The sequence below is a fragment of the Molothrus aeneus genome, chromosome 8 (genome assembly GCF_037042795.1).
Source record: "Molothrus aeneus isolate 106 chromosome 8, BPBGC_Maene_1.0, whole genome shotgun sequence".
Lineage (NCBI taxonomy): Eukaryota > Metazoa > Chordata > Aves > Passeriformes > Icteridae > Molothrus > Molothrus aeneus.
In genome coordinates, this window is record NC_089653.1 from 36136584 (window position 1) to 36151137 (window position 14554).

General features: G+C 43.2%; 1 protein-coding gene across 11 annotated transcripts in view; it reads left to right on the top strand.

Annotated features, from left to right (window-relative positions):
* The window catches only part of ALDH18A1 (aldehyde dehydrogenase 18 family member A1), a 47089-nt gene that overhangs the window by 13662 nt on the left and 18873 nt on the right, over positions 1-14554 (top strand). For 7 of the 11 annotated variants that reach the window (XM_066554970.1, XM_066554971.1, XM_066554974.1 and 4 more), the window contains 3 exons: positions 10285-10408; positions 12649-12866; positions 14373-14522. In XM_066554970.1, coding sequence (XP_066411067.1) covers positions 10285-10408; positions 12649-12866; positions 14373-14522 — 492 coding nt within the window. Of the gene's footprint in view, positions 1-1243; positions 1716-4633; positions 4656-7003; positions 7105-10284; positions 10409-12648; positions 12867-14372; positions 14523-14554 lie in introns of those variants that run through there. The other 4 variants (XM_066554978.1, XM_066554979.1, XM_066554977.1 and 1 more) reach the window with 4 other exon arrangements.

Below are 14554 nucleotides of genomic sequence, written 5' to 3' on the forward strand. Positions count from 1 at the left end.
AACTAGTAATTAGTCAGGATATCAAAGGAGATAACACAAGTAAAACAAAACTACAACCCATCTAAAAGCTTCTGGGTTAATGTTACATATTTATCTTTGTCCTTATTTGCATGATTTATTAGCTGGGAACAAATTCTGTGCAAGTGTCTTCAGTGTCCGTTGATTTCTATTCTGGGGCAGCCCAACCAAGGTAGTGTGAAGATTCAGAACTGCGTGCATTCCAGTATTACACAGGACTGTACCATTACACAGAAACAACCTTTGATTTTTAGGTAGATGTGGTAATACCTGTAATACCTTTGAAAAGTTTTTCTCAGAACACATTTGTAATGTGTCCCATGTCCTCTCATGTCCCTAATTTGTGGAATCCAGGAAATTAATTTAGAGGTGACAGCAGCTGCATTACAAAGGGTTAGCCAGAGAAACTTCCCAAATGTAACCTGGCAACACATGCTAAATGTGTTGGGATAGGGCTTGAATGAAAAGGATCTGGCATCCTTGTTTTCTGCATTATTGAGGTAATTCACTTAGGTATAACCACAGAGATACTCTTTGCTCTATGGGCTGTAAGAATGCATCACCTTTTATACTATAATTATCTGAGCTCCAACGTCCTATTTTTTAGCTCATGTTTGTCTCCTTTCGCATTTTGTCATAGCAAGAAATAAGAGCGGGAAAGAGCCTTGTCCATATTCTGGTCCAGCCTGAATTAAGGCATATTCAAATTCTAGCCACATGACAGCAGTGCTTGTGGGTTTAGAATCTGTAGTTTCCTATGGCAGTGCATTTTCGTGTCTACTTTATCATGTTGTGTTTTTCCCCCCGCCTGATCTGAAATAGCCTGTGTTGCAATTCAGTATCAGGCAACGTTATGACATTACCACACACAAAGCAGACCCATATGTTGGATGTACAGGAATGGAGTGTTTGTACTCCACGTCAAAGGGCTGAGACAAAACTTTTTCTGCTGCCAGCATTCTAGCCAGAGCCATGTTTCCAACATCTCCCTTTTTTGAGGCGGTAAGTCTGTTTTTACACTTTCCGAGTGGAGACGATCTTTACTAGGTAATTTTTAAAGTCCTTTCCAAACCTATTCCTCATTTCTTTAGAAGACGTAATTTAAAATTTCAAAGCAGGAGCAATTTTCGAAGCCGGGGGCGGGGCGGGGTGGGGCCGGAAGCGACGGGAGGCGGAGGGGAGCCGGGCCGCGCCGTGCAGAGCCAGGCGGGTGAGTGGGGCCGTGCCGAGCCGAGCCGAGCCAGGCTGGGCAGAGCCGAGCTGAGCTGGCCACGGCGGCCTCGGTGGTGCCCGGAGCGGAGAAGTGGGCTGGGCGCGGGGCTGCGGCTCGGCTCCAGCCGGCCCGCCGGGCGGAGGTGGCAGAGGGAGCGCGGGGTTCCTTGGCGGAGGGGCGGTCCCGTGCGGGGTGGTGGCCGCCGTTCGTCGGTGCTGCCCGTTCCCCTTCCCTGTGGAGAACCGGGAGCGGCTGCTGTGTCGCCCGTGATAGAAGGTTGAGGGCTCTGGGGGAAAGAAGTGAGCTCAGCCTTAGAACTGCCGGGGTGCACCGCACACCGCCGATCTCTCGGACCCCTCAGACTCTCCAGAGTTGCACAGATTCGGCGTCGCTTTTTCTCGGCGGTCTCAGAGCGTTACTGCTGCGGGGAGTTACCGGCAGTGTGAAATTGCAGTTTGATCCCCAGCGAGCACCCGGCGAACTGGTAAGAGCTGCACGGGCCTCATCCATCCAGAGGTCTGTGAGAGCAGAGCTGTTGCTCCTCTAGAGGTTTCTTTTTCCTTGCCGGTCTCTTGTGCCTACTTAGAAGATTTCTCCATGCTCAAAGAAAGTATTTAAACCCTCCTGACGCTTGCATGACAGCTAACAGTCACTCCCTAGGTTTTGACCCAACTTTGTGATAAGCCTGTGTTCTTCACATACTGTTTCTTCACAGTAGACAGAACAGGATCAGATTAGAGGTTTTTTTAAGTAACCTGATAGCTCTCTGGAAAGAGTAATCAAACTAGATAATGGAGACTTAAGCAAAGTTTAAATGGTTTACCAGAATTATTTGACAACTGTGTCCATACTATGAAGTCAAGAGTTTTAATTTTTTAAATGAAAAATAACTCAAATATTTCCATATGCTTATAAAAATTTTCCACCTGCTTATGCCTGTGCTGATGCTGTACCCTAAAATTGATGGATACTTCGAGTGTTCACCTTCTTTCTCTTCCCAGATTTGCTCTTGGGGATACTGAGAAGAAATTTACGAAGGGTTAAAATAAACTTTTCTTCTTTTCTGCTCTGTTGTAAACTATTTATGTTTAGTCACTTTGGAAACAATATTGCCTGTTCCATATTTCTGTCAGTGAATATTTTTTGTTGTGTAAACTGCTTTGCTGGTTTATTTTTTGCTGTATTTCCTTGCTCTTCTAATCTACTGTTTTGTCATGATTGTCATAAAAATTGTCTTCAATAGCAAAGTAAGCATCTTTCAAGCTTAGCTTCAGTAATTGTTCAGCTGTTCTTATTGCACGTTGTTTTACTAGGAATACAAAAGCAATGGTATTTTTATGGTTTTCTGCAGGGGAAGAAAACATCTGAGAGTCACTGTGCATGATAGTCTGAAAAGTCAGTTCAAGATGTAGTGGAAAAGAAAAAAGTAAATAGAATAATAGAAACTATCACTTAAGGAATGAAATGCGGAATAAAAGACCATATTATGCCAGTATATTAATCCTTCGTCCAAATTTGAGTACTCTGTTCTCTACTGCAGTTCCGGACTCTCCCTTGGCTAGCATGTGGCACTGTGTTTGCACTAATCAAGGAGGTGGAGGAAGAGCAGTGGAGATCATTATATATATATATGAAATAGCTTCAATATAATAAGCTATTCGATATGCAGATGTCTTAATGGCAGCGTAGTCTAAGGAATTGCTGTGCTTCTCTCTTTCTGGTGCTAATATTCACTTGTATAGATGGGTGGGTCAGTTAGTCTCTGACCAGAGTATTACCATGATCAAGCTGTCTTGCTTGGGGACAGGAATTGCAGCTTTGATAAGAAGGAGTGGCAAAAGTGGTTGTTCAGGGACAACTCGAGCATGACAGCAGATGGAGGAATGAGGAGGTAGTTGCACTGCAAGTCTGTAAAATCATCAGTCGTATGAAGGTGAATAACCCCAGTCTCTACAAAGCTGGAAACTAGGAGAGTATTCTACTAGTTTTGATTGCTTTCTTGTCCTACGCATGTACTTTATCTGGGCATCTGATAGACTGCTGTTCTACCTATGAGTTTGTTTTATTGTTTACTTACGCAGTGTCTGGCAATTGTACAACCTTCATTTGATGGATGTAGGGAAACTGGAACAGAATGGGATGGTTAGTTTTATCATCTTTATCTTAACAGCTGGTGCAACCTGATGTTTTGCTGCTCAGTGCTCAAAACAGGTGGTAGAAGAAAGTAGCAAGATTTAATTGAAGCAAGAGTAAAGAGATGTTAGGAAGAAGGAAATGCTTGAAAGATGCTAATTAATCCTATCTTGAGGTTTATTAGTGGTTTAATCATGCTTGATTAAATTAACCTATCCTTATGTTCCTCATTTAGAAAGTTTGATTAAAGCAGATACTCTGTGATTTTTTTTCTTCTTTTTTTGTCTTTTTAATTAGCTGGGGAATAAAATATTTGCACAGAGATGTACTTGTGTTTCTTGCAATTATGTCTGGGATGCAGGCAGGTGGACTGAAGCATGTGTGCCTACACATATGGTTATTACCATTAAGATAGTTTCATGCTTTTTCTCGAAGATGGAGCTCTCTTTAGGATTACTGAAGGTTCACTACCTTTAACTGTCTGAAACTGCAGTTTTACATTGCTCGCTTCTTAGTATGCTTGTGAAGTACACTAAGGTAAGTAACTGCTGACCAGATAGGAAATCTAGGATTCCCTGCCACTAACAAGGGTCCTTCAATAAAAACTACTGGCTTCATGTGGCAAATGCAAGTACTGATTTATTTTGTATGCAAAAATGCATTTTGTATGGGGAACCTGTTGCTTTTTGTTTGGAAGGACATTTTATAGAAGTTGCACATACTAAAAATTGGCCAGGTGAGCTTAAAATGGAGCATTTCCATTTCTTGTTAGCTTTTTGAAATGAATCACAGAATATTCTGTGTGGGAAGGGACCAGCAAGGTCCCTTCCCAACAAGGATCAGCAAAGTCCACCTCCTGAAAGGCTTGACTTAATATAGAAAAAAGGCTTGTCTTAATACAAGAAAAAATAAGTCAACTGTTGTGATATACCTTTAGTTACCATTCTAAATCTTTTGTGAGTGACCAACATTCTGGTGTTGTCCTTCGTTTTACTCTGCAATTGCTAATAATTGGAGTGGGGAGGAGGGGAGAGCAGGGCTTACATGCATTATGATGATTAAGCCAAATTCTACTTCTGGAAAAGTAGAGATCTCCAAGTAGTCTTCTAACAAAGACCTTATGATGACCTTATTTTTGGGGTATGGTTTTTTTGTTTGTTTGGGGTTTTTGCGGGGAGAAGGGTGGGGAGGATCTTATGGTTTTGGTATTTTTTCTTCTTTTTAGCAGGAGCTGGGGGAGTTGTTTAATTTCCCTTGTTTGGAGAGAGTGACGTGTTAATGTCAGATAATTGTGAGTTGGATTTTCTGTTAATTCTTGAGACACTGAAGTTTTTCCAAATGTATTGAACTCCATTTCCCACCACTTGAATATTCTACATTCTTTGTGAAATTTTCTCTGCAATTTTGAGACCTTCATTTAAGATTGTTACTTGATCCCAGAAGGTGATGACTAAAAAATAAACAGCCCCCCAAACAAATAAACAAAAATAGTCCACAGAACAACTCCCTTGCAACAATATGGGAATTTATACTGTTGGGATTTATTTGAATTCTAATAGGAATATAACAGTGGCAATATAACATAGGTGAGGACAGGAAACAGTATATCTAGTGTCTGAGTTAAACTGGGGCATTACTGTGGATTTGGTGGTGTCTTTGAAGATGAAAAGCTGTAGATTTGTGCTTTCTACCAATTGCAGTGATGAGTGCTTGAAGATGACACTGAGTTGGGCAGGAGTGTTTGTCTGCTGTTGTGCAGGAAGGCTCTCCAGAAGGATCTGGACAGGCTGGATTGATGGGCCAAGACCAGTGGTATGAGGGTCAACAAGGTGAAGTGCTGGTCCTGCCCGTGGGTGACAACAGGCCCATGGAGTGCTCCAGACTCGGGGAAGAATCACAGGAAAGGGCAGGGTGTGCTGGTCGACTGGCTGAATATGAGCCCACGTGACAAAGAACACCAATGGCATCTGGCTTGTATCAGCCATGGTGTGGCCACATGCCCAGGGCAGTGATCACTGCCCTTCACTGGGCACTGGTGAGGCCTGTAGCTTTAATCCTGAAGTCAGTTTTGGGGCTCTCCACTGTAAGAAGGACAGTGAGGGACTAGAGCGTGTCCAGAGAAGGCAATGGAGCTAGGGAATGGTGTGGAGCACAAGTCTCATGAGGAGAAGCTGAGGTAGCTGAGGGGGGTCAGCCTGCAGAAGAAGAAGGCTCAGGGGGAAACCTTGTTCTGTGCCATCCTCCCTGACAGGAGGATGCAGCCAGCTGGGAGTCTGGCTCTGTTCCCCTGGAACCAGTGACAGGATGAGAGGAAATGGCCTCAAGAAGTGCCAAGGGAGGTTTAGGTTGGCTATCAGGAAAAATGTCTTCACAGAAAGGATGGTCAGGCACTGCTGATCATTGCTCACAGCAGCGATAGACTCACCATCCCTGGAGGGATCTAAAGCATCAGGCAGTGCCCATGGCAGCTGACAGTGCTTTTTCCTAGCTGTGTAGATGTGACACTTAGGGGTGGATTAGGGCCACCACGGTTGTGGATTGGTTGCATTCAAGGCCACTGCAGTCAGGGATGCATCCAAAAGAGGGCTGCAAAGATGGTGACAGGTCTCCAGGGAAAGCCATACGAGGAGCTGTTGAGGGCTCTTATCCTCAGTCTGGAGGAGTCTGAGGGGAGACATCATGGCACTCTGCAGCTTCCTCCCAAGGGGCAGTGGAGGGTCAGGACAATGACCTCTGCTCTCTTTGACGAGCGACAGGACCTGAGGAAACCACTGGAGCTGTGTCAAGGGACATTTAGGCTGGACATCAGGAAAAGGTTCATCCCCTAGAGGGTGGTCAGGCCCTGGTCATGGGCCCAAGGCTGACAGAGCTCAAGAAGCATTTGGACGACTCTCAGGCATGTGGTGTGATGGTTGGAGCTGTCCTATGCAGGGCCAGGAGCTGGACTTTGATGATCTCTGTGAGTCCTTCAGTGTTCAGGGTGTTCTATGGTTCTAAATTACCCCAATTCCCTTAATTTAGAAGTGACTTCAAATGGGATATGGGAAGTAAGTGGAGAGCAAAGCCAGCACTCTTGCACTTGTGAAGAGGTTTGGGCTGCAGTGGAGAAAAGAAAGGATGTAAACGGTTTAAGGAGCTAAAGCCAGTCTCAGAAGATTGGCTGCAGATCCCTTTCATCTGCTGTGCACCAGACGGCAAACATGTGGGTGCAAGGAGAATCCAGGTTAAGGGAGGCCGCTGTGGGAGATGGCTCAGCAGCTCGTGCTTTGGGTAGGGCTGTCTGAACTAGTCTGGGGCTAGACTAAACAGTTGTTAATGCTGTAACTTACAAAGGCCAGGATTTTGTGCTGCAACGTGGAGTGGAATTACATCATCTACCGCTAGCGCCGGGGGGAAGGAGCGCGGGCGGGTACGGCGAGGCGGCGGTCGGTAACGTGACGTGGCTGCCGCCGCCGCCGCGGCCGCGGATTGGCTGCAGTGGGTCAGCGGGGCCGCGGCGGCGGGAGCGCGCCCGTGTGTGGCCGGGCCGCCTGCGCGTGCTGCTCCGTGGGCCCGCGGAGCGCGCGCGGTCCGAGAGCCCCGGGCAGAGCCGCGCGGCGCCGCGGCCACCGCTCCGCAGCGAGGCCGCCGCGGGCCCGGCCCTGCCGCCGCCGCTGCCGCTGCTGTACAGCCCCTCCTGTACTGCACAACTCGTTTATTGGCTGGGTCTGGCAGAATGGACTAACACCAGGCTCCTGCAGGTACTGCCCTGTGAAGCACTCGGAAGGGTTCCGAGGCCAGGACAAGGTGCTGCTCTGCCGCACCAGGCAGTACTGCCGTGACCGCACTGTACTGCTGGGATGCGTTCTTGAGAGGAAGGAATCGCGTGGTACTTGCTGCTCTGAATTGCCGCTTCTCTGCGCGTATACCATCTGCAGAACCCCGGTGAACCTATATGCAAGCTGCTCTAAAGACCATTTATTTGAAATTTTCATTTATTTTAGTCAGTTCTTCTGAACTGGCTTCTCTCTGGGAATGTTTCTAGGGTTCAAGTTTGCAGGAAGAGCTTCAGATTGGGTTTTTTTTCCCCCTTGCAGTTGGTAAGGTAATGAAGCGGTTTAAATAATAAAAGCCTCTGAATGTTACCGAGGACTTAAAATTTGTGTTGTGGGAAAGACTCACTTCATAGACATGGTGTGCATTTCCTTTGAACTTGTATTATCTCTGTTTCTGTGCTTAAGTGTTTTGCAAAATAGTTCTATCGATCAGAGTTTGACTTCCAGATTTTTTCACTTCTGGAATGTTTTAATGCTCAGATATTTGCCTTTATATCTAAAACTGTGAAAGCAGTTTATTTAGTTTAATCAATTTACTAAAGGTAATTGTGGACATGATATGGCTCTGCAGCCAACAGACTGTACAAGCAGTGTTATAGACTCTGGTTTTCAAGACACAAATTTTAGAATTTGAGATCGCTGGTTGCTTTGGAGGGTAACTAAGTCTCTTTACTGATCTGGAACAGCATCTAAATGTACTATGCTACTTAACAGCTGTTTTTATGATAATAAGTACATTAAAACTAGGTCATGGTATTTCTTTCTGTGAGCAATAATACAAGGATAACTTTCATTATTTAAAAAGACAGTAGGAAAATGATATTTTTAAAGGTCATATTTGGAGACTAGTTTGGAAGAATTAGGTTCTAATGGTAGTGGAAAAAAAAATTTAAGCTGATGCTAAGGGGAATACCTGAATAATGCATTTTGCTTTTTCTTTATTGCTTCCTCCAAGTAAGGCAGGAAAGTTTTATTTTTTAAAAAATTGTTTTTAATTCTACACCTTTTTTAATTTTTTTGTCATTAAATCTCAGAACCCTTCCAGCTGTGGAAGTGGTGGAAATGTGAGTGGAATGGAAAATGAGGATTAAAATTAACTTTAAATCCTTGACTGAGTGAGAGGAGAGGAGTTTGATTAGCCTGAAAGAAAGCCTGTAGTTACATACCATAAACTGTGCTCTGTCTGTGGTTTCAGGCACCATCCATTTCCATTTCATATACTGATACTTGCTGCTGTTTTAAACTCTCTGTTTTCTTGCTAACTTGCTGTCCTTGCCTTCTCTCACAACCCAGTTTCAAAAACATGCAATATTTTATAATCTTTTTCCTTCAAAAGATCCACACTGACACTTCTCACTCTTTATTGTCTGCCCGCTTTTAGCAAAGTTGTCTCCGGCAAAGGGAAACGGGAGACAGTCTTCCAGAAGGACAAGGTTGCTCTTAGTTGCAAGCAGCCTGTAGTGAGAATGTGAAGTGGTTCTCCAGCAGATCAGTAGGAGCAGCAGAGGAGATGGCACAGTTTGATCTGGCCAGTGTGGGTCTGTATTCTGTGATAGCGAAGCGCCAGGAGGTCATTACTGTAGCAGGAGTTGAAGGTCTGACAGGAGAGGTAAGAGGAGGTGTCTGGAGGTGAAACTTGAGGTAGCATGCCTGTTTCTGTCCTTTAAGGGGCATACTCTGTAGAGGGAGCTGAAGAGGACCAGGCAGTTCCACTCAGGGTATTTGTTGTGGAAAGGGGTCTGGATAAAGAACCTGGTGTTTGCCAGCTCATGTCAGGAGCTGCTGAATCTGGAGCATCTCTCTTGAGACACAGCTAAGACCCCCTTGAGAAGACAGTGTCTAACAGAAGAGGTCATGGTGAGCTTCAAGGTGGAAGGTTGAAACATAAATAGTGGGAATTGTGCAGCCCCGGAGGCAGGTGCATGAGGTTCCTGGTAAGGGTTCAAAGGGGGAACCTTTGTCTAGGTACTACTGGTCCCCCGCTTTAAGCTTACCCTGTTATGAGAAGAGAACTTTGTGACAGCGTTGCATGGTCTGCTCAGAATCCTTTGTCTGCCTCACCCTGGAAATACAGAACTGTGAAGGACATTGCAGATTAATATTAAAGTGCCATGCAATGTAAGCTTTACTAGACAAAACAGGAGGAGCATTATGTGCTGGTGGCTGCCTTGTCTAATGTAGATGTATATGGGTATAGGTGTATATTTTGGTAAGGATTTTAATGAGGGATAATAGTACCCTGATGCAGAGTAATGAGGCCTCTTCAAGTGTCCTCTTTTCAATGCTTCCTCTGTACCATAGTTTGTGCAGTATTTTTGCTTTATTTCAATGTTGCTGGAAAATGGATTGAAAGCAAGGAAAGGAAGGAAAATTTTGTAAAAGGGGAAGGAGAGGTTTTGTGGTTTAAATACTGTCTGGGAGAACTGGGTTCTTCTTAATCTTGTTTGTTTCCATGGTGAAACTGGATGCATTACTTGAACTAGACCTGTCATAAGAGATGGGTAATTTTATATCCCTTGTTTGCTGTGTACTTACTGTAGTGAACTTTAGAGTTAGAAGAATCCTGAGTGTTTAAAGGTTCAGCCAAGGGAAACTAATGCCGAGTGCTTGCAAATTTGTGTCTTTATTTGTAATCATGGATAAGTAATTTGATAGTGCTCAGGGAAAAGTGAATGACCATATTTCCTGTATTGAGTAGGGCTGAGATTCATGAGAAATATAGTAAGATGCTTTGTTGTGCGGTGTACAGAGAAGTCTGTATTATAGAACCTCTCTACTTTTATCTTTTTCTTCCAGGCTTCTCCATGAAAAAAATACTACTTTTATCCATTGTAGGTACATTCACTAATAGTGTTATCCCTTCTCAGGGGGCCATACTTTATTCTTTACCTTTAATAAAGATCTGGCAGCAAGTAAGGAAGAGGGGCCTTCAGTTCTTCTATATCATAGTCTGTGTGCAAATTCTGCAAAATGGAGAGTTGGCACGAGGAAATTTTATTAAAATGGTACAGAAAAGAGGAGTTGGACTGAGGGAGTGGGCGAGGAGAGAAATATAGATGAAAAGTCATTGTTATTTAACCATCCTCCCTTCGTTTTAACTTGCAGATATCCTTGATTTGCAGAAGGCATCTCAAAATGTTGTGTCGAGCTGCTCTGAGCCCTCTTGTCCGTTCCCCTGGATGGTGCTTTGTCTCACCGCCACATGTCACCGCAGCCATTTCTCGTTTATGTATGTATGAGAGAAAGCACACATTTCTAAAATGTTGGTATGTGTCTGGGCATGCCTCTGCTCTTTCCTATGTTGGAAGGAAAACCACCTCATTAACGTCATTGAAAACTTACAACCTCTGAAGTGAGCTGTTGTTGAAGCTCTACTTTTTCAATGTTACTTTCTCCCTTAACTCAGTAATATTCAGCTGGATGTCTGTGTATTTTTCATTCTGACATACATTTCAAGGAAAGAAAAGTTGTGAGAGTACTGCTGCTGTAAAAGTTCCTTATTTCAACCTCATACATTCCTGGAAAACAAGGTCTGATTGTGTCTGCTCTTGCATTTTCAGATGTCTTGAGTAAAGCAAAGGCCAAAACTCAAATTTACTTGGATTAAATTCAAGTGGAAAGTGCATGCAGGTTTTATATAGTTTAAATACATAGGTGCCCTGTTAATAGTTCTTCCCTGAAAACCTAATTTAAGAGAACCATTCAGTGTCTACTTGATTAATGGTCTGAAATACAAAAGGTAAGGATAGATAAACTCTATTAGATCAAGAGAGTAGCTGTTTACCATTATGTGCAAGAATTATTTCCCACTGGTCTGTCTGCTAATAGTTTTCTTTTATTAATAACTATATGAATTAGATGTTAAAATCTTGAAAATTCTAAACTTTTTATTTATGAGCTACAGCTCTGTTGACTTCTGTATTTGTAACATTTCTAAGTATTCCTCATTTTCTGAAGTCAGTAATTTTCACAGTGCTACCTATGAGAAGTTTGTTCCCAAGTATTGGTAGTATCCAGCAGTGGAGCGACTCCTGTCACTTCATCAGTTGTGGTCTAAAGCTGGAGTCATCAATTATGACAGGGATTTTTTTTTTTTTGTTCTCTACTGTTTTCTGTTTGTTCTCCACATTTTTTTCCTGTTCTGTTCAGCTTATGTGTTTGGAAATTCTGCTTCTTTACTCCTGAGAAGCAAGCCTTGTGCAGGCTACACAGTGAAGGATCTGCAGTTCCAAATACTGAAGTATGTTTCATACATGTCCCTTTCTTTATTAAGGAAGTGAAACTGTTGACAGGTATGGGATATAAAAACTGGAATCCCTTTAAGCCTACTTGTCCAAAACCTTGACTGGATGGCTATGTCAGTTTCTTCCTAATTGCATGTGGAGCAAATTAATGGACTTGCATCTCCATAAATGTTTTACGTGTGTAACGTGGGAGCCAATTTCACATCTCAGTCCAGTGTAAAATGACTAAAAGACATAGATTTATGTGGCCATAGAGCAAGACTAATGATTAGGACTTCATTGGGGATGAATTGAATTCTCTGCTTTTTCTAGAACTGTGGTCTTTTCCCTTATTTTTCTTTGAAAAAGTAAAGAGTTTCTTTTCAGATACTGGTTAGCTCTCAACAGCTACCTTCTTGGAACCTTCTAAACCCTGAAGCCAAGAGAACTGGAAATAAACTCCTTTCTGATTATACTGTGTAGGTTAGGCAAATACTAAATAGTAGTACTAAATAGTAAGGTGTAATGTTCACTGACTTGTAAAGATGCCTCTGCATCTTCAGATGATACATTAATTAGAATTGACTAGAATAGAATAGTTAGTTGTAAGACACTTAGAGTGGTCAGCTAGTCCCACAGCCTGATGCTTCAGGACTGCCCAAAGCTAAAGCACACTCTGGGCATTGTCCAAATGCCTCCTGAACATTGGCAGGCTTGGAACACAAACGCATATTCAAGAGGCCTGTTCAAGGGCTTGAACAACACCATGTCACCATGTGACTTGGAGTTTGTATATCTGTCATGCCCCTTCAGTTTCCCTAGTTGAGCAATGTGCAAAAATACCTGGCTTAGAGGTGTTGTAAAAGCTATGTTTCTTTTCTAAAAATCAGGCTCTCTGTGCTACTTCAGACAGGAAAACTCTCTGAACCTGTTATCTAATGAGGCAAGGCAAAGTAGATTGTTTTTAAAAGTAGTCCTTGAGATGTGAGCTATATAGGCTGTTTTACAGTGTCTTTCAGTTTGGTCTTCTAGATTCCCAGAGTCAGAGCTCTGTGTTGCATGGGATATTGCCTTCTATACCTTAGGGATGGTTAATGCTGCTCAGATACTCCTGTTTCTCACTTTGTTTTAGTGAATTGAAAGCTAGCTTCTCATTCTTAGTTACTGGGAAGTGTATTGTGAAGGGTCAAAAGTCTCAGTGAAACACTTAAAACTGTTTTTTTTGTCTTTCTTTCTCTGTCCACAGATCTCCCTTGCCAAAGATTAAGGAATGAATCCATCCGTTGTTGGAGCAACATTCCATTTATCACCATGCCACTCAGCCGTGCACATGGAAAATCGTTTGCACACCGCAGTGAGCTGAAGCATGCAAAACGGATTGTAGTAAAGCTGGGTAGTGCTGTTGTTACTCGAGGGGATGAGTGTGGCTTGGCCCTTGGGAGGCTGGCTTCTATTGTAGAGCAGGTAATTCTGTGACTGAACATTTGTGTTTACTTCAGGTACTCAGTGATTGTTGGATGCTACAGAAGATTGTAGTAAACCATCATAAAATATTGATACTCTTTAAAACAATGTGTTAGCCTTTCCCTTTTCAACCCTCTATGCTGCAGTTCTATAAATCACGTAACTCAGTAAATTGTTTTTTGAAGGTGTGGTAGGTTGACCCTGACTATCAGCTAAGCATCCACACAGATTCTTGTTTGCTCCCCTCGCCTGTTCCCACCACCAGTGGGATTGGGAAGAAAACAGGAATAGCAAAAGTAAGAAAACTCATGGGTTGAAATGAAAGTAGTTTAATAAGTCAAGGAGAGGGGAAAAGAAATCTGTGATGGCAATCGCTACCTCACACAACCAGACCAATGCCCTGCTAGTTCTTGAGTCGTGGCCACCTTGGAAGATAACCTCCTGCATCTTGCTATTCTGCAACTCTCTTACTGTGTGTGACATTATATGATGTGAAAAGTCCCTTTGGCCAGTTTAAGGTCAGCTGTCTCAAATGTGTCCTCTCTGAACTTTGTGCCCAGCTGCTACCTTACCTGCTGGGATTGAACATAGTGGAACAAGGAAAGCCTTGATGACTGTGCTAGTGGTGCTCCTCATGGGGGAAAGATGAGGCTTTGATGTTGTGCAAGCACTATTTAGCAATAGGCAAAACATTAGAATGTTACCAAAACTGTTTTAGAACTGAAATCTGAAACACAGTATCATACAGACCCCTGTAAAGAATGTTAACTCCATCTTGGCCAAACCCAGTATAGAGGGAGAAATTTGCACAGTGATAATTTTGTGCAATAAGTAAGACATGGGGCATTAGTTGTCTGTAGTGGGAAAGTGGCACTGAAGGATGTGAACTCTGCAAAATGAGTCAACCCTTCTTGATCACCTGAGCATTAGCAGAGTTCCTCCAAAGAAAAGCCTGACACCTCATTACTTGTAGGAAAAACTGATGGGATCAACTCATGTATTTCTTCTCCAAAATGAAAGGATTATCTTGGTGAGCACTGAACATGTCCTTCCTGGGAAGTAAAGTTAAGCTAATACATTAAATTAATGTAAGACATTTAGCTTTGGGGCTTTGAAAGGAATCTGGCCAGATACATGTAAGGAGGAAGTAATCAAAAGCTTTACTATTGGGAGTTGGCCTCTTCACTTCTAGAATTCAAAGTTACTGTATAATGGTAGCTTTGGGAATGGATGGATTCAAGTATTTTTCTGTCACAAAAGCTGGTATTGTGAAAAGAAGGTTTGTAAGAAGTTACAGATTGCATGCAGTCCTTGGCATAGCTTCCAAGTGGCTGGGAAAGTGTGCAGAAGTATCATGAAGGGCGATTGCCTTGCTTTGCACATCCATAGAGAAATCAAAATCCTTGTGTCAGCAGGAATTGGTGAGCACAAGGTTATAGTAGCCAGGACTGTTTTGCTCTTACTGATCATATGCCAGGCGCTGTTTCTTATTTCCTGTACTTACAGGTCTCAATGCTGCAAAATCAGGGCCGAGAGATGATGATTGTCACCAGTGGGGCTGTAGCTTTTGGAAAACAGCGTTTGCGTCATGAGATATTGCTTTCTCAGAGTGTGAGGCAAGCACTTCATTCCGGGCAGAGTCAGCTAAAAGATATGGTGAGAGGCTGGTGGCACTCCTGCTTTTCCTT